We start from the raw sequence: 27293 nt of genomic DNA on the forward strand, positions 1-27293 counted from the left end.
ACCCAGTCACTAAAGATGCTCACATAACATTTTAAGCTTCTATTTTTATAGGTAATAAAGGCGATAAACATTTTACAGATTTATGTTTGGACCTGTAAAACAAGAATCCCTAAGTATTATAAAGGTAATTACACAGTAATATCCAGGCAGGATGCATACATTCAAGGATCCTATTGATCACTTGTCCTTTAAATTTCTATGAGAGTCAGGCATGTAGTGGATACAGAACAGGGACAACACTTGCCTTTTTGATCAAGCAAAGAAAGTCAGAGGTTTGAGCGCAATCAATTAGCTGACAACTTGCATACACTTCAAGAGCACAAACCAATCATATACTGTGTTTAGCTCTTTATATAAAAAACAAGTTCAAGTTACATACTATAATCACACATAATTGACATTGAAAATTGTATGTTTACAATAAACTCACAGAATTTTCTCGAATGTGATTATATTTAGTGTTTCCTTATTTCTCGCAAGCCTGTGACCTCTATGCTTCCTAATAAAAGTCAAAGCAGTCAAAGCTTACTTCAGCTAGCAATGTGTCTTGGCCACAAAAAAACCATCACTGATGCACTCATTAGGTAAAGCATTAGGTTTCCCCTGAACACCACGAAATGCTTTTTCACTGTAAGAGTGATTAAGCACTGGCACAGGTTGCCCAGAGAGGCTGCAGAGTCTCCATCCTCGGAGATATTCGAAAGCTACCTGGACAAAGTCCTAGACAACCAGCTCTGGGTGGCCTTTCTTGAGCAGAAGTTGGATAAGGCAAGCTCCAGATACCCTTTCCAGCCCCAACCAATCTGCAATTCTGTGAAAGCAAATCTACACTGTTAAGGCCATGTTGTAAATCTGAAGTGCATTCTGTGCATTCTTTAGATCAAAGGTAAGATTTGCATTTCCTACACTGGGGTCTCCAATGCACAGCTCTTTGAAGAAATCGTCAGTGGCTGTCTTTAAAGAGCTCACATCCTGCTGTGGAATTCAAACTCATCTGTAGGTAGGAAAAGTCACCTTTCTGCTCTTTAGTGTGGTCTGAGAGATAAAGAGAGTTCTCAACATCTGCACAGCAGGCCAGCAAGATAAGCTGAAGGAGAGGCAGCAACATCATGCCCCACCCTATATGAAGAAATTGAACAAACAACCTGGCAAGTAGATAATTTTTAAAGAAAGCCAAAGGAAGGAGCCATTGCCCACCAGACCAAGCAGGAGCTGAAGACTTTCACGGTACAAGGAGCTAGACATGGGCCAAGGTAAGAAAAAATTATATTAGTTAGTCCCAAGCATTTCCTGTTCCATGCCTGTTTTCATGAGGCTTGTATAAGAGATGAGCTTCCTAGAGGGCAGGAGCCAAACAAATGCTCCAAAGGATAAGGGAGTTCAGTTCACATGGAGAACTGCACAAAAAGGGACAGCAAACAAGCTGGTATCAATGCCTAGGAATTTGAGAGAACCAGTAAGAGACAGCTAAGTCAGACATGAGAGTCTGGAAGCAAAGGCAGGAGCTTATCCTTAGCACAGGGGATGGGGGACAGAGGGTGGGGTAAGCCGGAACAGAACACTGAAGCAAAGAGATGACTGTTTCAGCTGCTTGAGCAAGGAGAGGGTCCAGGTTCCAAGTAACCCTGAAAGTGACAGCAAGATCCTTAAAAGTCACAAGAAGTGGAGGGAGCCACACTGCAGATGACTCTCCAGTCTACAAGACAGCCAGAACAGACATCTTCATCACAGAGAAAAAAATGTAAGGTCAGAGCTGGCTCTGTAAAGCTTAAATGGGTGCAGAGCTATGAACTAGGAAACCCGTAAATAGATTTGACCATAATCACTCCCTTTTGTCAAATGACAAAATTCACATAGGAAAAAAGAAACAAAGAGCACATTCCAGTGGGGCTGGAATGTTTTGGGCTGGCTGTTTGTTGTGTCCCACAACAAACACAGTAGGTACAACAGCGATGGGAGAAGGTATCAATTCAGAGGTCAAGGCAAGGTAGACATAAGGAGAGAGCAGCCAGTGAAAACTGTGAAGAGTAAGTAACTGTGGCTTTAGCACAGGAGGAACACCTTTAGATAGCAGCAGAATGCTGTGTGGATTAAATTATTTTTCAGCTGGAACAGAGGGAGAAGCCTGGGTCAGCAATGAGGGGCAGCTGACAGGATGTAATAGCAGTGCTGACAACCCACAGGTTCATGGATATTAGAGATAAGTTGAAGAAATAAGCGAGGTCAGGATGATCCCAAGGCTGGAAAACAAAAAAAAAGTGCTATCCGCTCCTCACCAAGAGTTCTGGAAATATTAAGAACAGTGCCAAAACCAGAAGAAAAGTACAAGTGTATGATCACACTGCAGCCACTGAGCACTAAACCGGGTGCTTGAAATTGCGACAATTGTTTTCTCTTTTCTGATGCTGGACAGAAGCGTGCCCAATGTCTCTGTGCACGCAACACATCTGTAGGAGACACATATTAATAGTCCAAATGTAGTCACAGTGCATGTTCAGTGTTAACCACAACAACTGTATCACTTGAATGCTCAGCTCTGTTCCATGTCCTTTCCTGGGCAGGGAATTTGCATTATCACTTGGTTCACTTAATGAAGCTAAGAGATAAGCAAAGGCAGCTGACACAAGAACAACCAAGCTCAGAGTGCAGGCCATTACAGTGACTGGGCAGAATGTCTCAAAGGCAGGGTAACACCGTCTGAGTGTCAAAACACATTGGATCTGGTTCTGGGTCTCAGGATGTAGCCCAGGTCAAGACTGTGGGCAGCGCACAGCCCCAAACTCATTCTATATATTCTCACGCTACAGGTTCAAGCATCAGAAAATGTGACTTCAATATCACAATGAACAACAATAATCACCACACAGAAGAAATCAGCACCGAAAGGCTTATGGTAAGACGGGGGCAGCCATTCACTATCACTGTGAGCTTCTCAGCGCCAGTACACAACTACCTGCAGCAGCTGAAGAGGACCTTCCTCATAGTTCAGACAGGTAACATCACTACATACCTTTCAGCCAGTGAGCCCTTTATCTAAGGCAGAGTCAAGTCTCCTATGCTGAGATTGCAGAGTTAAAACTAGATCTCCTTCCAGAAGGGACACTGAAACGCAATAACCAACGCAGGTTCGCTACTCTATTTGAAACTATTCTAATCAGGGGATCTCTCTTCTCACCCAGCTAGCTAGCCTGTTACCCACGTTTTCTGTTACAGTGTTTTCTAGTGAGACATTCAGAGGGGCAGCAGCATTCAGCCCAAGCTTGCTTTACAACAATGTGAGCATTTGGCTGTAGCTTTTTTTACAAGACATGGAATCCCAGGAGCAGCATGTCTGCACCATTCTGCCTGTTCCTTGTTAACATGGAGACCTGAGTGCAGTGCTAACCTTAGGAAGATTCACGCACCTATGATGCTAAAAGGTTAAGACTCTCTCACAAGAAAGGAGAGCTATGGCTCTAAGTATAGACAAGGCCCCTATCATCTGCATGGGGTGAGGCTGCGTGTCTGGAATAGACTGAACCAGATCTCTTTGGCTGCAGGATCACATCCTTCCAAAGCAGATGGAACCCAGATTGAATTTCCCATCTCGAGGCTGGGAGACCAGAAGCAGTGGAGCGCAGCACTGGAAGAGCAGGACCCATGCTTCTGGACCATCTCTGTGAACACGCCTGCCAATGCTCCCATTGGCCAGTACACTCTGCTTTTCCATGCCGCAAACTCTCACTGTCTCCTGGGCAACTTCACCCTTCTCTTTAATCCCTGGTGCCAAGGTATGTGGTCAGAAACAGAAAGTCTGGCTAGGATCAGGCACTTCACAAAAACAGCTTTTGAGCTCTGGCACTCTGCCTCCAAGAAGCCAGCTGAGGCTAACTCACCTCCTGCTCCTCACCACTCTCACCCTCCTCCTCACAGCACCTTAAGAATATAGAATTCAACAACCAGGAGAGTAAAAGAGCTACCTAATGCAATAGCCTAGGTCTGGAGGAAATTCTGAACACGATGATGTCATTCTTTCCTGCCCATTTCAAAATCTGTGGTATTTTTCCAGGGCAGAATGCCAGGGACTGCCCAAGTCCCTGGAGTGCAGTGGAGTCTGCTGACGTGAGAGATTAGGTGCATCTGAGGAATGCTTTCTTCCTGACATTTTTTTCCTCTCATCTAGATGACATAGTGTTCTTGGGTAATGAGGCACAGAGGCAGGAGCATGTTTTAAATCAAGAAGGTGTCATCTACTTCGGGACTGAAAATGCAGTCCTAGCACAACCCTGGGACTTCAGTCAGGTAAGCAAGAGGTCCACTGTGTCTCTGCTCTCTTACAGCAACCAGCAGAGAAAGGGTGCCTATCTCCTGTGTGTACAGGATGCTATCCTTTTTCATGCTGTGGCTTTGATGAAAGGATTTGCTCTCTACACTCACTGTCTTTGTCTAAGACGGTGCAGGAGAACGTGGACGAGCGTATTAAGTCCCATAACCCAGTGTATGTAATTTTAGCTACCTTTTCAGGCTGTCTTCTATGAGAAATGCACTGATCCATTTCTGGGCTTTGCGTGTCTTCCTTCCATCAACAGATACAAAGGCATTTAACAGAGCTTAGTAATTAATACTGCCTCTACAAACGGAGGCAAGTAGATTTTCCAATTTGCCCAAGGTCATCTGACACAGCCAGGATTTAGAAAATTATTTTATTCCATTTTAGTGCTACTAGATCACAAAAGCACCTTTGTGCAGATCTGGAGAGTGGCACAATCAGGAAGGCATTAGTTTCCCTCAATCAGGGGATGGAGTATGATGCTAATGTATTACCACTTTGCCTCAATAAAGCTGCAGGTCTGCCTATAGTAGGTATTTCCTGAAATCCTGTGTTCTTGTTTCAGTTTGACGAGGGTATTGTTGACATCTGTTTCACACTGCTGGATGTAGGGGAACGCCATCAACAAGACAAGGATCACGTCCAGCGCAGGAACCCTGTTTACATCTGCCGCACAGTTGCTGCCATGGTAAGGAGAGCAAACAGCAGCCCTAACCCTAGCAAAGAGGACCTGAACACAGAGCAAAGGCAGGCACTTTGTTAAGCTGAGTTTACAGCAACACTCTGACCAAGCAGGAAGCCTGCCGAGGGCTGTTCCAGACAATACCTCCTGCCCATCTTCAGCCCTTCCCGATATTCCTGCAGCAGACAAGCAGCACTGCAGGAGTTTCTTAGCAAGGACAGTACACCTACTGAGTAAATCTCAGGGGAGAACATTGCACCTGTTCTGCTCAGCCACGGCCTTGGTAGCAACTTCATCAAACAAGACAAAAAGTAAAAGAGGCAATTCCTTAATTCATCTTTCTTTCCTCCTTCCCTGCAGCTGAACTGTGATGAGTTTAGAGGAATCCTTAAAGAATGTGAGTCGGGACAATACTCTAATGGGACACGCCCTTCCACGTGGCTGGGAAGCAGCCCCATCCTCCGGCAGTGGGTTGCACTGCAATACAAGCCTGTCTGCTACGGGCAGTGCTGGGTGTTTGCTGCAGTCATGTGTTCAGGTACAGTGGTGGTTCAAACACTTTTGTGTTGAGCAAAGTCTTATTTGGTCTGCAGAACCTCTAGCATATGCCTAAATTCCTGGATTGACACAGATCCCAGTAACATCACCTTTAATCTTTCAGGGCAAGGCAGACCCTCAGCGTTTCCCCATCAACGTTGTGCATCCCTAGTTTTGAGTCAAAAAGAGCTTCAGTACACAACATACCTGTGACATCTTATTTCTCAAGAGGGCAATGCCTCTTGCAAAGTCCAAACAGCAGGCCTGGTGCCATTCCCAATAGGTCTAGCACCAAAAAAGACTCTACATATATCAACAGAGGCTCCCCTAAGGCAGGACGCACAACTCATGCACAGTTCTTTCTTCTGCACAGTTCTGAGGTGCCTGGGAATTCCTACCAGGGTGGTCACAGGCTTTACGTGGGCTCACAACACTAACGGCAGCCTGAGAGTGGATGAGGATTATGATGAAGATGGGACACTGCTTACACAAGACAAGAGTGCCTGTGTCTGGTAAGAAAACGTGGCACAGCCCAGGCAAGAATTTGAGACAATATCTGTATCTAGGAAGTGATGGAAGGCGGGGGGAAATCAAGGTAAACAGCTGTATGGGGGTGCACAGGTCGCAGCTCAGCTGTGATCCTCTCTAAATGACCTGTTCTTGAGAAATTGCTGCAGCATAAACTGAAGAGTACCCTATTAGTAGGGCCTATGAAGCAAGAATGACAGCCCAGCCCAGCCAAAGAAACTCCACTTGTGTCAAAAACCTCTGATCTCCTCAACATGCAACGTGCTCTTTTAAAGAAGCACTAACTGATGATGTTGTCTCTTGCAGGACCTTCCATGTTTGGAACGAATGTTGGATGGCTCGAGCAGACTTGCTACCAGAGTACAGTGGATGGCAGGCACTGGATGCCACCTGCCAGGAGAAAAGCAAAGGTAAGATATCAAAGATGGGCTTGGGGGCGTGAGAGAGAAAGTGGAGCAGGGGAGAAATAAAGCAGTTCAATATCCCTCCCTTCCCCAACTTCCAACTGAAGGATGCGAAAGAACAGGATTCTGTTGACTTTAAGCACTAAATAACCATTCATTTGTTTGGTTTGTGCGGCTTGTGTAGCTCTAAAAGCTCTATCACAGCACTTCTCTCTTATGCCCTCCTAAACTAGATACTTCACGACCCCCAGTACAGGCCTAAACTAGTCATGGGTCTAGCTGGTAAATCTGAATCTTATGTGGGCCACATTTTCTCTTCAGGTCCATCCTTCTGTGGGCCAGCCCCTGTTCAAGCCATCAAGGAAGGGGACATAGAAATTGATTATGATGTCTGCTACTTCTTTGCTGCTCTCAATGCCAAGTGCCAGGTCTGGATACAAGAAGCAGATGACTCCCTCAAACCAGCTCTCGGTGGCACAAAGTACATTGGCAACAACATCAGCACCAAGAGTGCGGGCAGTGAACGCTGTGAGGATATCACACACAACTACAAGTATCCTGAAGGTACAGGATGGGCTAGTGCCCAAGCCATTCCCTGCCAGTGTTACAAGCAAAGAATAAAGGATTACAGAGCATTAGGGTCATCCACTTCTCTCTACTCCCCCTTTCTGAAAGGCACAACACCTTCCTCTTGCTGAACACAGAATCAAAGCACAAGTCACACCCCAAATTTCATCCTGCTTAATTACATTAACCAGCCCTCTAGAAGGCCAGGAGTTTTTTCAATAGGCACTTTCCTGTCCAGAAAAACTACTTTCCTGATTTCTGTTACCTGTTCATTCCGTACAGTCACCTCCCATTATTCTTGTCATATACACAGATATATTTCAGACTCCAGCTTTCTGAAAAGGACTGTTGTGCTCCCAGGTATTGTCTAAATTCCTCTCTCAAAAAGCAACTCCCCCTTCAGAATCTATTACGAAGTGCTGTTTCCCTGAGACGTGAACCCACCATCTTACCTCAGCCTATAGCACACTGTCTCCTTAGCTGCAACCATTGCAAGGGAACAGTACCATGTCACAGCCACACCTGCAGCTAAAGAGGCCACTGCCTTTTTCACTCCAAGAGACATTAGCACCAATATGTATTAAAAACCATGACAAATCTTTTCAAGTAGAATCTTACAGGTACGTCCAATGAGTGTCCCGTCAGCCAAAATTCCCCAACTGCTCCAACCAGAATCACAGCAGGATTTCTCTCTATGCTCCGAGAAACAGTTATTTACAGTACTGCCAGGATAAATTCAACATCATCCTTCTGCATTTACTACTTCACACTAGTAAACAGGAAAGAACACTAAAATAGGTGCTCCCTCTTTTCCTGACAGGTTCTCTTCAGGAAAAACAAGTACTTCACAAAGCCTACAGAAAGATGGAGAAACTCAGGACAACCAGGAGCAGCAGTGAAACACAATTTAGGCCCATTCCTACTGCCCTTGAAGAGCCAGTTAACCTTTTCATCCACCTCCAGTTAGAGAGTTCACTGCTACCGGGACAAGATGTTCCGCTTTCCATTGAAGTGTTTAACCACAGTGGTGGAGAAAAGGCTACTCACCTGGTAGTTGCGGCCCAGTCCCTACACTACAATGGTGTGCCTGTTGCTCTACTTTGGAAGGAAGAGTTTCATTTTACCCTCAAAAGCAATGAAGGTAAGGATTCTACTGGGCCCGTGGCTAGAGAAGTAAATCTAGTTCTCTGACTTCCGGAAAAATACAGTTAGCCCTAAGTCTACAAAAGCTGGGCTGAATAGCTGATTGTAGAAGGTTGAAATAAAAACACATCAGCAACATCACCTCAGAGATTCTGCATCTGCAAATCCGGTTGGGATCAGCTGAGCTTTTAAAAGCTGCAGCTTATATACAAGGTTCGGCCCTAAACACTCCTAGGTGACAATCAGGCCAAGACCAGACTGTACTTATCTGCATTGTCATCTGTATCTCGCTGCTCTATTTCAGCTAACAACCTGCAAGTCTTCGTGCCTTACTCACGGTACAGAGAAGAGTTGGGAGAGAATCATGTGCTTAGGCTGACTGCCACGCTGAGAGACGAGGACTCCTTCTACATACACTTTGCACAGGAAGAGATCAGCATTTGCAACTCCCTTCTCACTATTGAGGTTAGGCCTGTCTATCATTCTGTTACGGCAGTAGTGAGAAAACAGCTATCGTATTGATAAGCAGCACAAAAATTCTGCTGGGTTGAGTGGCTCTCCTCACGCTCCTTCCTTTCAAAGCACTGAGACATCAGTTTGGAAAAGGAGTTAGGACACACTGTTGTTTTCAGTGCTCCCACTTCTACCTTGTCTATGTATGAGCATAAGGAAATCCCAATGACTCCTAACTCACTCACCAGTCTGGAAATCAGAAGCTGCAGAAGGAAACTAGAGCAGAAATCTGTAGTTGAAAAGAAAGTAAGTTGGACTTTGCCTCTTCTGAACTGGCAGCTCAGGCTGAGACCTCTGGCACCAAAAAACCATTTATCTCCCTTTAATCATGAAGAATCTCCTTCCTTCCCTCAGTTTCAACTCATTTTCTTCTTCCAACAGTTTCCAGAAAAGATGGTACAGTATCAGCCAACCACAGCAAAGATCAGCCTCCAGAACCCTCTCACAGAGCCCCTGGAAAAATGTGTGATAGTGGTTGCAGGGCGAGGGCTCATTTACAGACAAAGGAAGTACAGGTAAGTACAAACTGATTGATTTAAGAATGGTAAATGGAAAAAGAGACACAATACAAGCCAGAGGAAACCTTGCACAGGAAAGGCTGTCCCCAAAACTAAATGTGCAACAACATGGCAGGAAGAGACTGCTACAGCATGAAAGGCCTGGAATTCCATCCCTCATTTACAGATAATACAAAATATTTTCCCACAGAAAAGGAGAAAAGCCAGATAACAGAACTTCCAACAGATCCATAAGTTGAAAACCGTGACATCTGTCAAAGTCTCAACCCTAAAAGCCTAGACAGCAGAAAGAAAGCCCCCAGCCAAAGGGGGTAACAAGAGAAGTACCACAGGACTTGGTAGAAAGACACATTGAATAAAACAACAGTTATAGGTCACCAAAATGACCTCTGACACTTAGGAAATAGTTCCTGTTGAGAAACCAATAGCTTTTTAGCCAGCCACTTGAACACCCACAAGTGGGGTGAAACTATACTTTGTGACTCCTTCTACCCATTACCCACTGCCAACAGTAAAGACAGACACTAGGTACAGGGTCTTCCCCTTCATTACTGAAGAACCAGGCAACCCTGACTTAGCCAAGAGTCATCCAAAAAAGCATGCTCTCGTTCACATGGAAAAAACCCACACTTCTCTAAAGAAGCTGCATTAGGACAAAGCAATTTCAAATGTCTCCAGAGGGAGTTCAACCCTCCTGCCACATCTCCCTTCCAAAGTACTGTAAGATCACAATTCCATTGTGGTGGTTTAGACAACTGAGAGTCACCTTCTAATTCAATTTTCTTTCCCTTTTTTGTTACCACTCCCCTATCTAGCAAATGCATCCCCTACATCTTCGGAGTTAGAAATACAAAGAGGTGTGCTTCCTGTACAACCCCTTCTCTCCTTACAGGTTGGGCCCCGTGCAACCTAAAAGCATTAAAGAGCTGCAAATCCCATTCACCCCCACCCAAGCAGGGCCCAGAAGACTCACTGCACATCTTACCTGCCTTCAATTCCAGAACCTGAAGAGCTACAAAACTATTCACATTGCAGCTGCCTGACGCCCAACTCAGAACAGGTCCAGCTGTCCTGTTTACAAAAGAGGGGTCATGATCAATGCCTTGATATTAGGCAAACACAGATGTTGATAGTTTAATTAAAGTTATATTTAAAATCATGCCTGATTTTATTTGCACAAACTCAACTCTCCTTCATCTGCCACTGTGTCCACTCCCCAGTTTTATAAGTTGAAAGTTTTGGCAACAAAGATGAGTTAAACACTCAAGCAGATGCTGCATTTCTCACCGTGCGTATGCGCTGAACCCACCGCTGCATAGCACTTTTTCCGTACCTGTGGCAAAAAAGGTGTCCTAGAACTTTGAAGTGATGATACACATAGCATTTCTCTAGAAGATACACTCTTTTCCCCTACAGATCCTCAACATTGGTAAAGTAGTAAATAATATTTTTTAATGCTTTCTGAGGAAATAGGAAAAAGAAAGTTCACTCTTCTCTATGGTTAGACAGGAAATAGCAGCAGTGCTGCATATTTTTTAATGGTTCATCGGGCTGCTTGCAAAAGCAAGATCTTTTTTTTTTCTGCACATATCCTCTGCCACCTGAAAACAGATAAAGCCACTCATGCAAATCTAGCAATGTTTTATTGTTCTTTGAACCCCATAGTAGTTCCAGCATCTGAAGAATAGGGCACATTTACAGCATTAAGATGCAGCACTGCACCATCCCAGGAATCCAAGCAAAATGACACCTTCTGAAATGGCAAAAAGCAACTTCCTGGGAAGTTTTACCAAGTGGCAATAATGATCTCTCCTATAAACACAGTTCTCATCATTCTCCCAGTAGATGGAGAACCTTGAGATTCACTGGAAAAGCACATGCCAGAGCCAGTGGCAGCAATACATGTAGACACAGAAGAGCTAAAGTTGACCCTGTGTGAAGCTCTTGATTTTGTTCATGTTGTGATCTACTGCACCAGTTAGAAACTGCACCCAGCCTTCCTCTGATGGTGGACAGACATGGCTTGTCCTGCAAAAGTGGAGGAAATTCATTAGGAAAGCCTCCTTGGTGTCTTACACCTATGCATTCAGGCAACATGTGGGTATTGCAAAGTGCTGAATTACCATAGCACAAACCAGGACTGCTATAGCCCCGGAGCACTTGGAGCAACGAAGAACCCACATCCATGTCTCTAGTCCCAAGTCTTAACAAGTATGTCCATCTTCAGTGGGTACCACTTCCATCCTTACCATCATCTTCTTACTCCCATGTCTTTGTGACTGGACATCATCATAATTATTCCAAAATGCCAGCACCTACTGTCTAGAAATAAGTCATCTTTGACAGGATGCAGAAAGGTATCACCCTTCATAGCAGGGAACACACACAACCATAACTCATACTCACTTTGTAATCTCTAAGACTTTCTTTAAAACAGAGGCCAACTTAGCAGCCTAGAAAGAAACAAAAGGGAAACAAAGTGAGCCAAACATGGAAAAAAAGGGGCTCAGCAGTACTGGAAAAGATGGGACAGGGTAGGAATGCCCAACACAACCAAAAATCAGTCCAGCCGCCACAGACCCTGATGCAGGAGGAAGCTATCTATTGTTTCCATGCTGAGAGTGTCTCCCAACCTGCTGCTGGCTGGCACAGGTGAAAATAAAGACTGTCTGGGTTTGAAAGCATATGTCAAAGTGCTTTTTTCTTTAAACAGATAAGGCTGTTAAAAATTGTTAACCAATATTAACGCATGAAGTTACAAGTGACGGATTGTAATGCATTTTATTATTAAGCAATACTTTCTTTTTTTTTTACCCCAGAAAACCAAGTAACTGACCAAAGGCATGAAAACAGAATTAGGAATAAAAAAAACCTTAGATATGAGAAGTGCCACAGTTGAGCCCTAGCTGGCAGTAAAGTGTCATGCAGCCACTTGCTCACTAACATCCCACCCCATGGGATGAGGAGAACTGGGAAGTAAAGTAAAACTTGTGGGTTGAGATAAAGACCATTTTAATAGAACAATGAATTATTAATAATAATTATATGCATATAAATAATATATTACAACACAACTGCTCAGTGTCTGTTGATTAGCCCATCCCAAGCAACGATTTTGGTGAGCACAGTGATAGCAGTAAGTGTAGAAACAAGACTAAGCGCAGCAACAGCAGAATGCAAAGCACCGAACGTGGAATCCGGATCATCTGCCACCTGCCCCCCAGCCCAATTCCCATTCGATACTGAGCATGATGTTACGGTATGGAATATTCCATTGGCTAGTTCGTGTTAGCTGTCCTGGCTCTGCGCTTGCACACTAGTGAAACATTGAAAACTAAAAGTGTCCTTAATTTCTCAGCAACTACAAATATCAGCATACTTTCCACATTCTTCTCATACTAAATCTAAAACCAAGCAGCTGCTGGGAAGAAAATTATTTCTGTTCAGCCAAGCACGAACATTAGCTAGCAACAACTACAACAATATAAGTTATCAACATTATTCTCACACTAAATCGAAAACACATCAGCTACTGGCAAGAAAACTCACTCTATCCCAGCCAAAACCAGGACAAGAAGATATATACTTAACTTAGGATGTAAGAGACTCCTGGAAGTCGTCTAGCACAACTGCCTGCTTGAGGCAAGGACCACCTTGAAGCTCCATCGGGCTGCTCAGAGACTTGCCCAGTCAAGTTTTGAGTATTGCCAAAGGTGGAGAATCCACAGCTTCTCCGAGCAGCTTCTTTCAGTGCTTAAATACACTTACTGCAACAAATCTCTAATTTGTATTTTTAATTTAGATAGTTTTATTTGAGCAAGCTTACGCTACCCAAGGAAGAAAGTAGACATGCAGTGCAGAAGCGGCCTTAGACCTCACTTTCCTGAGGCACTGTCCTTGGATCTGAATATGCACTACAGTTCAAAGCCAAGGCTCAAGTGGCCATGCTCTCCCATTAATAAGTAAAAATTGAGAATTTATTTCATCCTGAAGGAAGCTATGTGTGCAAGAACCAAAAGGGGACCCTTCAACTCCTACAAATCTGTTACTGAGACAGTCACACAGTCCCATTCAATTCCTTCCCCTTCTCTATGCTAAGTGAGGAGACCCAAATGCAGGCTGCGGATACTTACATTGAGTCGCACACCGAGCTGGTTCATAGGTGGATACATGCTCAGCGCCAGCTCATCAACACTGGAACAGGAGAAAGGGAAACAATGAAAGACAGGTCCTGATAGCACAACTTATGGATCCTAGTCAAAACCTACACCCACCTGAAATCTAAGTCAGGAACAGCAATGCACGACAAGGAGACGATGTTGGTCATACCCATGGGATACTTGTCACTGCCTCCTCTCTGTGTGCCACTCTCACGGCCACAAAGTAAGCTGCAACATGCTCCCCTCAACTTGCACAACTCAACAGCCTATGCCGTAACAACGTTCCCACCACAACTGCTTCCACTACCTCTTCACAGCCTCAATATTATAAAGGTTTTCCTAATCCCTTCTCTAGACCTCAAGAAAGACAAAGACTGCTTTGGAGCAAAAAGGAGCCTGCGGAGAGATCTGCTTACCTTGGACTGATCTCATTGGCAATGTCTGCAAGATCATCTAGCTGAGAGATCTGCTCTGGCGAATCAGCTTTGCCGTAAGCCTTCACAACACCCAGGACCTTCTTCAGGCAAGCTTTAGAAGCCTTCATTAATCCTATGCAGGAGCTAAGCAGCTTCCGGTCAGCTTCTGACCAATATGTATCTCTGTTGCCCCGAAAGCCCAGCTCTTCATCTTCCATGATGTCGCTGTAGGGGTCTTGCCCTTCCACAGCAGCCTGAGAACACAGATGCACTGAAAACCCAGATGCTAACATCAATTCCAGTAACACCCAGGAGGAAAGGAAAACAATCTAGAAATCATAAAATTTACAGAGGAATTTCTCTCCTACCAGCATCTCAGCTGCCAGATTGTTAATCCTAGCAGGATTGGATTAAGGAAAACTAATCCCTCACTCCAATTAAACACAGCAAATAGCAACAACCTGCTAAATAGCACCACTTTTACATCAACCTAAACTGCCTTACTGCTGCACCCCACTCCACCCCCAAAATTCAGGACACAGCTTTACGGAAACATTATATAAAGTATATCAGGTTAAAGTTTAGAAAAATCATTAAGATCCAAGCATAATACGACAATCTAGTTCATATAAGAACAAATTTAAATCAAAGCCTGTACATAAAACAATCCCTGGTTCCACCACTGCAGGTTCCTCAAAGGCTTTGGAGCTTCCTTACATGTTCCATCTCCTCCAGAGCATCCTTGACCACACCTAGACATGCAGCCAGAGCCGATGCAACTGCTGCCTGGTTATCTGCAAAAACAAAAGGACAAAAACTGTGGTGCTGTGCTGATTCAAATCAACTTGCAACAATGTTGATCTAAGTGTGCATTTGTCACACCTTAAGATTACAGATCAAATTTTTTGCAGAGCTCAGAGCTACATTACTGCCACGTGAAGAATCTGGCTTGTCTTCCATTCTTATACATTTCAAAAACAGTTGGGTTTTGCAGCATGAGTGAGTCTTCATCGTACTAGCTAGGGCGCCCCTTGCAAGAACTACCAATACTACAACATAACACATCCTAGTTCTGGTTTTTTGCATATGCAATACCCACCTCGTGGCAGGTTGGACACTTGCTCACACGCCTCCCACACTCCACCAGTTGATATAAGCTGTTCCTGAGATAAGCTGAAACAAAACAAAGCCCCCTCACAGTCAGACTCAATAACATCGCTGATAGACTGCGTTTTCATTCTCTGCACTGAAGACAATACAATCAAGTAGCTGCTCTGCTGGAAAGACATCAGCAACCAGATCGCCACTAGGATCTCACATCTGCGTAAAGCAAGACGTGCTGGTTCCTACTGAGTTTGATTATGCACTGGAAAAAGAAACAGGAGCCTCTAACAAAAGCCTCTCAATGTACTTAAGTATATTATTTGCATTTCAGATCTATGCAAATCACAAGTTTGTTGACCTCTGCCCAAGGGCAGTGGCACGTCATCCGCAAAGAGAGGTAACAGTGGTCCAACAACCAGCTCTATAAATCATTGTATGTGACAGTTCACCCCAAACGCAGAAACTGCCAAAACAATGCAAAAGCTATCCAGCACCTTCATGGGAATCCTACCCCCAACATCTTTCCATGCCACAAGCAGGATGAAAATCTGTTCTTCCTATATGCAAACATACCTGACTCAATCTGCCAGGGCCTTGAGTACATTCCACCCTCTAGGAGGTTTATTTTTCTAAGGATGCAGTCAGCTCCTTTACTGACAGGAGGGATAGGGAAGAAAAGCTAAAAGAGACCACTAGCCCTTCCTTACCCTAGGAAGTGTGTTTACCCCGAGGTTCTTATGCTGGGTCCTGTTTGTGCTACATCACAACCACGCACCCAGTCTCCCTTGATGCTGACCTGGGTCATGACCAATTGATTTGACCTTCCTGCCTTGCCCTGATGGACAAGCTGGGCAATCACTGCATGGTGTCTGAAACTGGTCCCTCTCTGGACTTGATCCTGACTTGCTCGCCTGACTTTCCAGCTTAACCTCATCACTGCAGGCTTCTTCGATATCTGGACTTTCAACTGAGCCTCACTACCCTTACCAGCACTTCTCTGCCCACTCAGACACTGGGGACTGGGTCTTTGCTGCTGAGGCCACTGCTTCTTCTTGTGTTGTAACAATGTTCTGTTTCTTCCTCCTCCCACCCCTTAGGAAGCAGCCTACACTTGCCACTTCCTAACAAGTGTTCTTGGAACTTCTCTTCCTTTTTTTTCTAGAAAATTACTACCTCTCCAATGGAGCACTAAGAATTGTTTCTGTGAGTTGGATCATTCCTTCCACTACTTCAGTGGTAGCATCTCGTACCATCTTCCGAAGAGTAGTACCTGGTCAAGATCAGGAAAGAGCAAAAAAGTTGCCACAAAGTCAGAACCGACAGAAAGCAACTGCCAAAGATGAACACATAGACTGCTCAGTTTGTGCAGATATACTGTATAAATGAAGTTATAGATATTTTGAAGGAAACAAGGCATTTCCCCGTTCCAAAAGGACTTTGGACAAGGATCAATCAATTATACAGCTTCCTACAGTATCATTCTTTCACAGACAGAAATCTCCAGGAGTAGACAGACAAGCAGTTTGATCACGAACACACTAAAAGCCTACAGAATAGCTGATAATGGGACTACGTGCTCAGGACAACTTGCTTTCCTGCAGATGCCAGATCGCACACTAGGCTCTGCAATACAGGGTTTCTTTACATAACGGTGAAAGAATGACTACTCTATATAGTAGTGAGTGCCCCACTGTCACAGCCTCACCTTGGCCCTTAGGGAGCCAGTAGTACACGGTGGCAACTGCAAGAATAGCATTTTGGACATCTTCACTCAGCTTCTGGCAATCCTGAAAACAGACAGGCAAAATGATTAACTGGGAGTAGTGCACAGCTGCACTGCACTTAGAAAACCTCAGGAGCAATCATTTACATTCAGATTGTTTTGAAAAAAGAGAAGCACAGTAATGGCCATCTTGTTTGAGAAACAAAGGCAGCACAGAAAAAAGATACAGTAAGCAAGCCCTAAACGTTATAAGCCGCCCCATGACTTGGTAACAAAACATGCCCCGGTGTGGTGGTCACGCAGTAGGGAAGAAGTAGCAGCTTTTACCAATATTTTGAACTGGAAGTGGGTTTTTTTCCTCCAAACACAGGTATGATAGATTTCTTTCAATTAACAAGAGAAATATTGTGTATTCTTTATCAGATCTGAGGTCTGTAATGTCCAACACCCTGTCTCTATCAGCAACCAGGTGCAGATATTAATGGAAAGTATGTAAGAATAGTCCTACTGGTTACGTCTCCCTAATTTGCAGAGATTAATTCCCTGGGCAATGCTGGATTAATACAGTGAAAGCGCATACTGACATCCCTCGTTTGTACTAAAGCAAGTGATTCTATTTCAGTTAAGTGAACCAACAGATACCTGAAACTTGTCATACAGACTACAACTTCACAGCCTGTGGGATTCACTAACCTCTGCAGAAACCACTGGAGGCCTTGAGAATGCCAGGCTGAGCTTTGTAGCTTCTTGTGATGTTACTTTGAATGCTTGACCTGGAAGGAATTCAATGGGAGCAAGGAGAAAGTAACTCAAGAAAAAGAGCAGCTTAGACAAGCAACATCTGATGCCATTTTGCTCTACCGCTCGATTACTTCATATTCTTTCTAAGCAACACATACAAATAAACTAAATCCCTCTACAGGAGAAGAAAAGCTCCCCGGTGTATTCGTGCCATGCACGTGCATCCTACGTCTGCTTTTTTCCTATTTTTTTCACTTAGCTGGTCGCGATGCCCACAGCCACATCTGCGCCCCGATCGACGCCTTCCCCAGGGTGGGCCGCGACGCGTTCCGAGACTAACGGCTCCAGAAATCCCAACAACCGCACGGCAGCGACCGCGGCCCAGCCCGCAGCGCAGGGCGAGCGCTCAGCCCCTCGCCGGCCGGGCCCCGCCGCCGCCCATACCTAGCGCGTCCCAGAAGCGCGTCGGCTCGAACGGCTCGCGGCCCTCGCCCGGTTCGCCCTCTGTAACGGCAGAGAGAAGCCTCAGCCGGCGGAGGGGTGGCCGGGCGCGACCCAGCCCCCGCGCGGCCTCGGCCCCCACCTCGCACCCGCGCCAACACGGCGCGCAGAGCGGCCGCCAGCTCCCGCAACCGCTCCCTCGCCGCCATGGCCACCCATCCGCGCGTCACTTCCGCTTCCGGGTGACGGGGGCCCCGACCCACCCCTTTCAGCGCCGCCCCGACAGAGCAAGCCCAGAGCGGCAGCCGCGAGCGCTTCGTTAGCCACAAGGGAGGCCGGAGAGCGGGTGTCCGGACGCTGCAGCAGCCGGCGGAGCTGGTCGGAGTCGAGCAGGTCGTTGGCTGCCTCGGACCAGGCGGCGTGCTTCGCGCCGTCCGTCTCCGGGGCCGGGCTGTTGCCGCTAGCCACGCCGCGCCCCCGGTGACTTCGGGACACTCCCACGTAGACGTGCCCGTTGCTGCACTTGAACCAGTGTCCGCGGGGGCAGCTGATGGCACAGACAATCCTTACCCGCTGTGCATCAGAGATCCCTAGCCCTGACACGGGCAAGGCTGCATAGAGCTTCTCCACCTTGGCCTTCACTGCTGCCTCATCCTCTGCTGTGAACTTCTTTGTCCCTGGAGGACCTCACGTATACAGGCAACCTCTGGTGCCAGCACAGGGGTGATCATCCCGTTTGTGCGTTTGCACCATGCCAAAAGGCTCAGCAAGCAGGTCAGCCTCTGGAGCTCAGACTGCAGGTCAGAGAGCTCCTGTCCTGTTAAGCTGAGGCATGGCTTATCCAGGCACTACTGGACTTCATCCAGCCGCTTTGTCACCTCTTTCCACTCACTCGCATCAATTTTGCTCATAGAATTGGTTAGGTTTGCTACACGTTCGTAAAAGTTAAGCTGGTTCTCAAATAGTCTGATACTCTTTGTGGAGAAATTAGAAGCATTTAGTTTCTCTTCCAGCATGCGGTACTTCAGTGGCAGAGTCCTGTGCAGAATGGCTTTCCCTGCCAGCGCAGCCTGCAGTCTTAGCCTACTGGACTCAATTTTGTTTGCTGGGCCTTGAATTTTCTCTTTCACCTGTTCTAACTCATGTAGCTGCCTTTTTACAATGGTGCTGTATCTCAAATTCTTTCCAATAGGTGTCTGACGCATTGGGCACACCTTCAGCTTGATAATATTATCTTCATCCATATAATGGTCAAGGCCTTGGGACTCAAAGACATGGCCGCAGTCTTCAAGCTGTACAAATCAAGCATCTGAATCTTCTTCAAAGCCAAAAAATATCTGGATGAGTTCCTCACAGTCACAGACAAGGCACGTCTTTGGGCAGGGCTCTCCACACAAACCAGAAGAAAGATGACCGCAGCGCAGTAGCTTAGCACATGGTACATTGCAGTGAGGCCTATTGCATGGTTCAGAGCAAAGATTGGTACATTGGTAGTGCTGGCACTGCCACCCACACAGCTCAGCATGTTGAAAACAATGCTGTCCGCATTTCTTTCCACACCTACTGTGGATACAGTGGTTCTGGCACTCCCTCTGACAGGGAGGGCACTATGTAGTGCAAGGCTGCTGACACTTGTGAGAGCAGACCAAAGTGTGCTTGCATGGGCTGCTACATGGCCTATGAAATCTCCCTCCAAAGCAGGTGTGGCAGGAACCCGAGCAGATGTGACCACACTTGAGCACCACAGAATATTTAGTGTTACATTCCACAGACTCTTCATGCTTCATCTGCTCAGTAATTCACCATTTAACTTGCTGCTTGTGGCCACATTTCAGAGTGACTGTAACCAGTTCAGGACACAACTTAGTGCATTCCTGCCCACAGAATTTGTTGCACATACGCTCACAGATCAATTCCCTCTGGCAAGGTTTTTGGCAAAGAAATTCACTGTCTGCAGTAGAGCATGGCACCATCTGCAGATGGCCACACTTAAAAATAGTTTTCTCTACTATCACCATGCATGATCCACAGGGCTAATAACACAACCACTGACAGTGGTGCCCATCTGCACAGAGCACCTTTGGACAAGGCTTCACACACTGGTACTCTTTGTGCTGTGCATCGTATGGGTGACATGCCCTTGTGCAAACATGTCCACAACTCAGCCTAAATTCACTGGGGCGATTACAGCCTCCCTCTGGGACCTTGCTGAAGTCTGCTGCTGTAGATACCAGTGTCTTGGTTTCAGGGTGGTTTTGACAGAAAAGGACCAATGATTGGCCAATGTGACGTTTCTCCTGAAGGGTTTGAATAACCTTGCTCCAGAGAGGAACCTTGCCAAGCATTCTCATATTTCCAATACAATACAGCCCTTTCTTAGCTCTGGATAATACTACGCATATCAGATTAGGAATCTGTAAGAACACAGTTCTCTTCTCTTTGTTGCTCTGCACGAGTGACAGCAGAATAATATCATTCTCCTCCCCCTGGTACTTATCTACTACATGAACCTTCACACCTGCAAAGGTCTTGGCTGGCATGAGCTTATGCAGGCAGAAAAGCTGTCCAGTGTAAGTAGTGAGAATGGTGATCTGAGAAGGTAGATAGTCCTGACACGAGAAGTATTTGCACAGTTCCACTACAAACTGGGCCTCATGTGGGTTCTGGTGGCTTTTGCCTTCCTGGATCTCTTGCTTAGGAAAGTCACGTTCCACAAAGAAGAGGTTAGATGAGATCCCCTGAAACAAGAGAAAGCAAAGTCAGAAACAGAACTCTGGCTTCTGCCACAGCAGCCTCTTTCCATGTTCCTGATTATTCACTGACAGGAAGACTGTTAGGGAGAGAGGCTACAGTATGCAGCTACTTCATACTTAGGCAATTTGCTCTTAGATTTCCACTGCGTATTCATCTGATAGGAACTTAAGCTTATTCATCACATTTCAGCTTACTGGTGACGTTTCAGCATCCTAATATGAAATCAGTTCCTATGGATGATTTCAGTTTTTCCTACTATACCTTTTGTAGAAAAGAGAGGATTAAGCACTAATAACATTTCTGAAAGCATCAGGGAAAACATTACAGCAACCTTCCAGTACTTAAAAGGCGCTACAGGAAAGCTGGGGAGGGGCTCTTGGTCAGGGGAGTGCAGAGACAGGATGAGGGGGAACACTTTTCAGCTGGAAGAGATTGAGATGAGATATTAGGAAGAAATGTTGCCCTGTGTGGGTGGGGAGGCAGTGGCCTAAGTTGCCCAAAGAAGTTGTGGCTGCCCCATCCCTGGAGGTGTTCAAGGCCAGGCTGGATGGTGCTTGGAACACCTTGATCCAGTGAGAGGCGTCCCTGCCTATGGCAGGGGTTGGAACTGGATGGGCTTTGAGGTCCTTTCCAACCCAAACCATTCCATGATTCTACTATTATAGATCAGTTTCACATTTGTAGTGTGAACAATGTTTGGGTTTGGCTATGTGGGGAAAAAAATAGTAAGTTAGCAGTGCACCGGGCTCAGCACTTGCCTAAAACACCTAGCAAAACCCATGCCTTCTCTGTTACTGCAATAAAATTATAAACAAGCTTTTCCACCAGGAAAACTAGGACCACTAGGGACTCCAGTAGTCAGTCCTTCACCAGCTCCAGGGGTGTAGAGTTGTCTGCTAACCTGTTCAAAAATTCCATTTGTCTTGAGTTAGTGGGGACCTTAAGTTTTTGCCTATTTAACTGGAATTCTTCTACCCATTAGAAATTCTTGGACCGCATGCCAAAACCCAGAAGCTGATTTTACCAGGAAAAAACAGCTTTTGTCAAACACAGATATTGATATAACATCCTAGTTAGGGTTGGGAAATCCAAACCAGAAAACAGGGAGTTTGCGTTAAGGTGGAAATTGAGTAGCATTCAGGAAGAAGTAGAGGCAAACACTTCTGACTGACAGCTATCTGACTATAGCAAAGACTCTCCCAGTGTTTTATGGTATGGCAGGCATACTAATGCTTATAATTTATTAAATTCTAGCCATTTACTGCGCATGTAATAAGCAATTACTTTATAATTCTAAGCTGAATAGATCATCTTTGCAGATATTGTGTGGGAGTAAAATGCCCAAACAGAGAACCCAAGGAAGGAGGGTTCCAGGAATCAAGTCACCTATTTGACTGGAGTTTCACATATAATGCTTTAATTCTCTCATGTAAGATTTCTTCCTAACTTTCAGTCTCCTACAAATCTTTTGCTCCCTCTTCCATATTTCACTGTTCTTTTAAAGTTATCAGTACTGGATCAATTTCCAGTATCCTCTATATCACTAATGCCAGAAGAACTACAAATTACTTGTCTAATTATGTCACACATACCTTTGATTCAGGTATAAAGTTCAATAACTGAACTTGATCTAAAAATTTGAAATCCTTGAACACTGCATTTTACAGAAACTCATTTTAGCCATTAACAGGGGACAAAAGTGATTGCTGAAAACTCACTTTTATGTTCTCATACTTCAGGACAGAGGGATGGTTCTCCAGCTCCTGGTATATGTGAGGGGTGAGAAGTTGGGCAATTTCAGGATGCATGCGGTGCTGAAACACAAAGCAGCCGGATCAGTCTTGAGGGAACATCATGTTTCCCTGTCAGTGTTCTGTTGTTCAACTGTACAGACTGTGGCTGAGTACAAGACAAGGATGACTTTCCAGTAAGAGTAAAGAAGGGAGCACCTCTCAATTCCCATCCTCCCGCACCTCATCACTGCTGCCACCAGCAGCAATGTAAGAGGGAGAAGTAGCTGAGTATCTTCAAGAAAATAATTTGGCAAGGTTGTAATAAAAATGCTGGTTTCAGTGCAAATATAAGAACATTATAGATAACAGAAGCTAGCACCTCACCCTAACCACTACACATAAGCTCTTCTAAGTAGTTGTAATACAGGACTGCTGGAGGTAGAATTAACTTCTCCAAGCACCAAGATAAATGATTACAGTAATTTAGCAGGAAGAAGCTTGAGAAATCTTTTTCTGTCAGCCTCCAGAGTTCTGTGAGTTTCATATGCCACAATAAGCCATGTTCATTGCATTAAAACATATGGGAACCACAGTGCTGTGGACAACATCAATGAATAATTGCAAATACACAGAAACATCATGGCAGATTGATAGCTCTTACAACTCTCTTGGGAACACATTCTTTTCTCTCAGACTGTTCTGAGAGTAGAAATATAAACTTAAGTGTGCTACAGACTTAAAACAATCTAAACGCAAACGCAATGGAGTTCTTTATAGCTTTTCCTCACTTGGTATTTCAGGCAGACAAAGAGGAAATTGACTTTCAACAGCCGTTCGAAGAGAGAGATTTCCAGATTGAAGTTCTTGGCCAGGTCATATACATTTGCACTAGGACGTAGCTGAAAGAGGAGGAATAAGAGATCCATGGTTTAGCACTTCTCCTACATAGCAGGAAGATTTTTCACTCATCTCTTTTTTCTATCACTGGTCCCCCATAGAAAGGCCAGAGACTGGATTCTTGCAGAAACACCACATATGATAGTTAGTTACAGCCACAACTGAAGTGGCTGCAAGCACATGTAAAATTGTATCAGGTAAACTAAAAGACAAATCCTATAAGAGCTCTGCTCCAAAACTACAGGAGACAGGACCTGCAGTATCTGTGGCAGCTAGGGAGCAGTAATTCTTGGCAACCTTTCATACATGGTGTTTGGTTAAAAGGTTCTAGCTAATTTGCACAAGTTAGAGGCATTAGTCATGGATTTTACCTGCTGGTGATCTCCAGTGAGGATCACGTGCTGGCAAGCTTTACTCGTAGTAGTAATAGTGTGAGCCTCAAGCACCTCTGCTGCCTCTTCTACGATGACAATTCGTTCCTCTATTTTTTGCAAGATCTGACAGTATTTGGCAGCTCCTGAGCAAGGAGAGAAGATAAACTTTAGCAGAATATAATTGCGCAGGCAATATGACAAAGGTTTTGAGGAAGGGGAGCAGGCTATGTCCCAGAAAATATTGGGGTTCTTCCCAAGATTCCCTGTTTCAAGACTCATCTTTTTGAACTTTAGAGCAGCACCACACCAAGGAAGACTTCAATATGAAGATATATTAGGGAAGGCAGGTGGGGATTGGAGTCCTATGCCTGTCCTTTGCGCCTTCGCAACGCTCTTCTCAGACGTAAGATACCCACTCAATACACTGATCAACACACATAGTTAAACCTAAAGTTGTCTCACCAAAGAGTTGTGTTTCAATGACCTTTACGCTTTCATCACCAGAGGGTGATGTGGGGACAGCAGTGCAGACATAAGCTGTGCTCTACTCAGGCACAAGTAGAGCATTTCGTTTAGAAGAATGCTGTTCAACATGAATGGAGTGTAAGAGTGAACAGAAACTGCTCACACAGTTAATCAACAACTCGTATAATAGCCACATTTGCAAAGGAAGTCAGAGAATAGGAAGGCTACAGACTAATGCAGATCCTGTCCCACGCTGTCAAGCAGCATATGATACTAATCTTTTGGAAACAAGTTTCTTTGACCATTACTGGATGCAATGAAATACTGGCTTGCTTCCCAGCTGATGTGCCCCTGTAGTTGTCATCCCCACAACTTTGGCCTCCTTGAGAATACAGAGATCCTCCTGCAGCCTCAGTTCTGTCAGCCTTTCTGCTGCTGCCTGGTACTGCTGTTCATGCTGCAGAATCCTCTGGCGAATAACCCCCTGATAGGTCTGCAGCAAAAGCCTCTGCAGAAAATGCAATTATCACACATAGTAAGGGGAACAGGGTAGTGATCCAGATGTTCTGAGTGGATTGAGCTCAAAACTTCCTCTGTGTCTTTCAGGCAAGGGTTTATTAACATCTGCACTTAGTCCCAAACCACATAGTGGAGATAACAGCATTGCCTGTGCAATACAAGGAAGGTAAGAACAAACACGGTCAAATAAGGAGCTGAACAGATATGGACAGAAACACCATGACTTGACAGGAAGAGTTTGTAAGCTGTAATAGTCATAGGAAACATTTGCCTGACAGACTCTGCAAAATAGCTTTGCCACCTGTAAAGCCTCCAACAGGAGCTCAGGTCAAGCTGCCACAGATCCTGAATAGCATTAGCCTCTAACTCTGTCATTGCACTCAGTTTATGGAGCTCAACCTTCATCCTCTATTTCATTTTCTTCCTCTGGGCAGTAGTTATCTGCAGAATAAAAGCTCCCAATAAGCACTTAGAGCACAAATATTTTTCTGTATTAGCATCGCCATGCTACTCTTTACACAGGCAAGCACAGTCAAAGCATGCTGCTGCATGCAGTTACCTCCCACTCCATAAGGGTCTGTTGGAGTTGGGCTGCTCCTTCTTCCTGGTCCTCCAACCTCATAGCCAACAGCATGCTGGCTAGCTCATGAATGGCTCTGTGCTCTTCCTCTTTCCCTCCCTAAGGCTTTGCTGCCTCTTCACCCTCAATCACTCTGTCAGCTTGAATCAGGTCAGCCTCCTCTGGGATCTCCAAAAGTTCCTCTCCTGCAGACTACCTGTAAGAGTCGCCAGTCACACACAGTGAGCCACAGCCAGTCTAGCAGTATCACAGTGCAGCAGTCAGATCGCTATATGGAAATCAGGGTTAATCTTTGTTCCACTACCTTACAGTACCATGCATCTTTCAGTATCTATTAAGTAACAATGTCTTTTCTGGCACACATGCACAGCTTACATAAATGTACCTGTGGAGGATGGTGGGGGTTCTCTGGGGAGTTTAGGGTTTGGGTGTGTTTTGGGGTTTTTTTTAATTTCTTTTTGTTTTGATTTTCAGGTTCGTTTGTTTGTTTGATGTGGATTCTCAGCCCCTACATTCTCTGCAGCATTCTGGGTGAAGACAGTTACACCAAGGCCCAGCCACTCCAGAATCACTGAGTGTTGCAGAGCACTGTTGTAGAACTCCTTATCAAAGCTGGTGAGGGGGCTGGAGAACACTGCAGAGCTATTATCTGGATGTCCTATTATTTCAACGAACATGCTCAAGTTATATTTTTTAAATAACCTACATTTATGACCAGATTGTCTTTGATCCATCTTAACCCAGTAAGTGTCTCCAAATTTCCCTTAGCTTAATAATAAAAGCAGATGAATCAGTTTGAACTTCTGGGTTTGTGATCAGAAGTTATATTTCTTTAATATTTGCATTATAGACACTTCAGAAGGTTGTTTAAATGTAAGTTATCTGTCCATTTATTTGTTTTTATCAAATCCAAATTATACACCAAAAAGATCTCACTGTGTGGTCTGTTTCCCCCCTCTTCCCTCCCTAGTGTTTCCCTAGTCTGTTCTTCCTTTTTCTGAACGAGAAAATTTTAGGATCAGATTGGATTTAATTAGCACATTAAATAAACCCATCTTCAGGTCAAGTATGTCTCGTGTACATCTTTGGTGAAATTTTTAAGACATCTAGGCTTCAAAGACTACTTTGAAAGGAATATGCACCAGCAGGTGGAGCAAATAGATAGAAATGTTAAATGTCACAGTTCTACAGCTGCACTTATAACACTATGATCAGTTTTTAAGACAACTACAAAAATTAGGAGGGGTCTCATGTGGTACTCTACAAAAAATTAATATCAATGAAAAATGAAAGCACTTTATACTGTACACTTTGTTGTATAAAATCAGAGCTAACTTTGAAGTTATCTGTTTATAAATGCTGTAACAGAAACCAAAGGTTACTAGGGAAAAAAAGATACAGAATGTTTAGACTCTGATATAGGAAGTTCTGTATCAGTCTTGAGTCCAAGGTGTTATAGATGCAATGTAAGTATAATTTGAGACCTTATGGTCTAAACTGAAAAAATATTAATAATGTGCGGTTTGCCCAAATAAAAAACCAAAACATAACTAAATTGCAGTGTTACTGCTGCCATTCATTAACCTGTTCCCCCCTGCATGTTTCCTTTGGTTTTGAGCTGATAAATGCCCTAGAAGAAGAGAACAGCCTGCAGGAAAAGATTATCTGGAATGGAAGAACTGGAATTGTCCAAGAACAGACATCACACTTTGGGGAAATGCAACAGGACTTCATTCCGCTTAAGGTACTGTAACAATACGAAGTTTTTACTGTTGTGATAACACAAAAAGGAATCTGTCTCTACCAGCTGGTTAAATTTGAGTTCATAAGTACATACAGACTTTTGTGATTGGTGAGTCCTGTGTATTACAACTGCAAAGTAAAATCTAAGGTGGAGGTTGAATTCCTCAACTTGATGTATTTGAACTTCTTTTACCTCTGAATTGGTTTTGTTTGTAATGTTCATTTCAGAGGTAGCAGGAGGCTCATATCGTACCAGTAACTCGCTCAGAGGTGCCCAGCACTAGTTTGATGTATTTTTTTTATTTGGGAATTACAGGAAGGTGTAGTTAATGGTTTTAATCGTCTGTCCATCTTGAATACTATTTATGGCTATGGTCCTCTAATGAGCTCTGTGTGAAGAGCTTGGCAGGGCTCAAGTCTGTGCCTTTAGTTATTTGATATT

The 27293-nt window shown here is 44.6% G+C and overlaps 3 protein-coding genes across 4 annotated transcripts in view; 1 reads left to right on the forward strand and 2 right to left on the reverse strand.

The window, feature by feature from the left end:
* CCNDBP1 (cyclin D1 binding protein 1) overlaps window positions 1-18032 on the reverse strand; it is an 86467-nt gene extending 68435 nt beyond the window's left edge. The window contains exons 1-11 of the mRNA XM_069872148.1: window positions 17929-18032; window positions 17790-17849; window positions 17298-17377; window positions 16587-16668; window positions 16055-16151; window positions 14877-14950; window positions 14495-14571; window positions 13778-14031; window positions 13335-13395; window positions 11608-11654; window positions 10187-11229 (exon numbers count right to left, since the gene is read on the reverse strand). Coding sequence (XP_069728249.1) covers window positions 11121-11229; window positions 11608-11654; window positions 13335-13395; window positions 13778-14031; window positions 14495-14571; window positions 14877-14950; window positions 16055-16151; window positions 16587-16668; window positions 17298-17377; window positions 17790-17849; window positions 17929-17995 — 1008 coding nt within the window. The 5' untranslated portion in view covers window positions 17996-18032 and the 3' untranslated portion in view covers window positions 10187-11120. The remainder of the gene's footprint in view (window positions 1-10186; window positions 11230-11607; window positions 11655-13334; window positions 13396-13777; window positions 14032-14494; window positions 14572-14876; window positions 14951-16054; window positions 16152-16586; window positions 16669-17297; window positions 17378-17789; window positions 17850-17928) is intronic.
* Window positions 1127-10973, forward strand: EPB42 (erythrocyte membrane protein band 4.2). 2 transcript variants are annotated; one of them, XM_069872143.1, is made up of 14 exons: window positions 1127-1253; window positions 2808-2993; window positions 3540-3770; window positions 4163-4281; window positions 4875-4997; window positions 5352-5529; window positions 5902-6040; window positions 6363-6466; window positions 6782-7024; window positions 7848-8168; window positions 8475-8635; window positions 9065-9198; window positions 10094-10274; window positions 10867-10973. In XM_069872143.1, the coding sequence occupies exons 1-13, from the start codon at window positions 1244-1246 to the stop codon at window positions 10242-10244; spliced, it is 2100 nt and encodes a 699-aa protein (XP_069728244.1). In that variant the 5' UTR covers window positions 1127-1243; the 3' UTR covers window positions 10245-10274; window positions 10867-10973. The 2 variants fall into 2 exon arrangements, with proteins under 2 accessions (XP_069728244.1, XP_069728243.1); XM_069872142.1 differs by lacking the exon at window positions 10867-10973 and having other exon boundaries at window positions 10094-10360.
* A 237-nt stretch (window positions 18033-18269) lies between the features above and the next one.
* Window positions 18270-25291, reverse strand: ZNFX1 (zinc finger NFX1-type containing 1). Its single transcript, XM_069872147.1, has 7 exons — window positions 25088-25291; window positions 24830-24969; window positions 24360-24515; window positions 23542-23686; window positions 23062-23172; window positions 22259-22354; window positions 18270-20524 (listed from the first exon to the last, which is right to left on the reverse strand). The coding sequence occupies exons 2-7, from the start codon at window positions 24931-24933 to the stop codon at window positions 19820-19822; spliced, it is 1317 nt and encodes a 438-aa protein (XP_069728248.1). The 5' UTR covers window positions 24934-24969; window positions 25088-25291; the 3' UTR covers window positions 18270-19819.
* Between the last annotated feature and the right edge of the window lie 2002 nt (window positions 25292-27293).

This window comes from Phaenicophaeus curvirostris, chromosome 18 (assembly GCF_032191515.1).
Source record: "Phaenicophaeus curvirostris isolate KB17595 chromosome 18, BPBGC_Pcur_1.0, whole genome shotgun sequence".
NCBI classification, from domain to species: Eukaryota; Metazoa; Chordata; class Aves; order Cuculiformes; family Cuculidae; genus Phaenicophaeus; species Phaenicophaeus curvirostris.

What these genes read in the sequence shown, in the direction of transcription:
- EPB42 (XM_069872143.1), top strand. An exon ending in TGCTGCAGTCATGTGTTCAG is followed by an intron (nt 5,530 to 5,901) that starts GTACAGTGGTGG and finishes TCTTCTGCACAG; the next exon opens with TTCTGAGGTGCCTGGGAATT. An exon ending in CTGCCAGGAGAAAAGCAAAG is followed by an intron (nt 6,467 to 6,781) that starts GTAAGATATCAA and finishes TTTTCTCTTCAG; the next exon opens with GTCCATCCTTCTGTGGGCCA.
- ZNFX1 (XM_069872147.1), bottom strand. Translation starts at nt 24,933, where the DNA reads ATGAAGGTTGAGCTCCATAAACTGAGTGCAATGACAGAGTTAGAGGCT. An exon ending in TCCTGTTGGAGGCTTTACAG is followed by an intron (nt 24,516 to 24,829) that starts GTGGCAAAGCTA and finishes TTTTCTGCAGAG; the next exon opens with GCTTTTGCTGCAGACCTATC. An exon ending in TTGTCTGCCTGAAATACCAA is followed by an intron (nt 22,355 to 23,061) that starts GTGAGGAAAAGC and finishes TTTGTGTTTCAG; the next exon opens with CACCGCATGCATCCTGAAAT.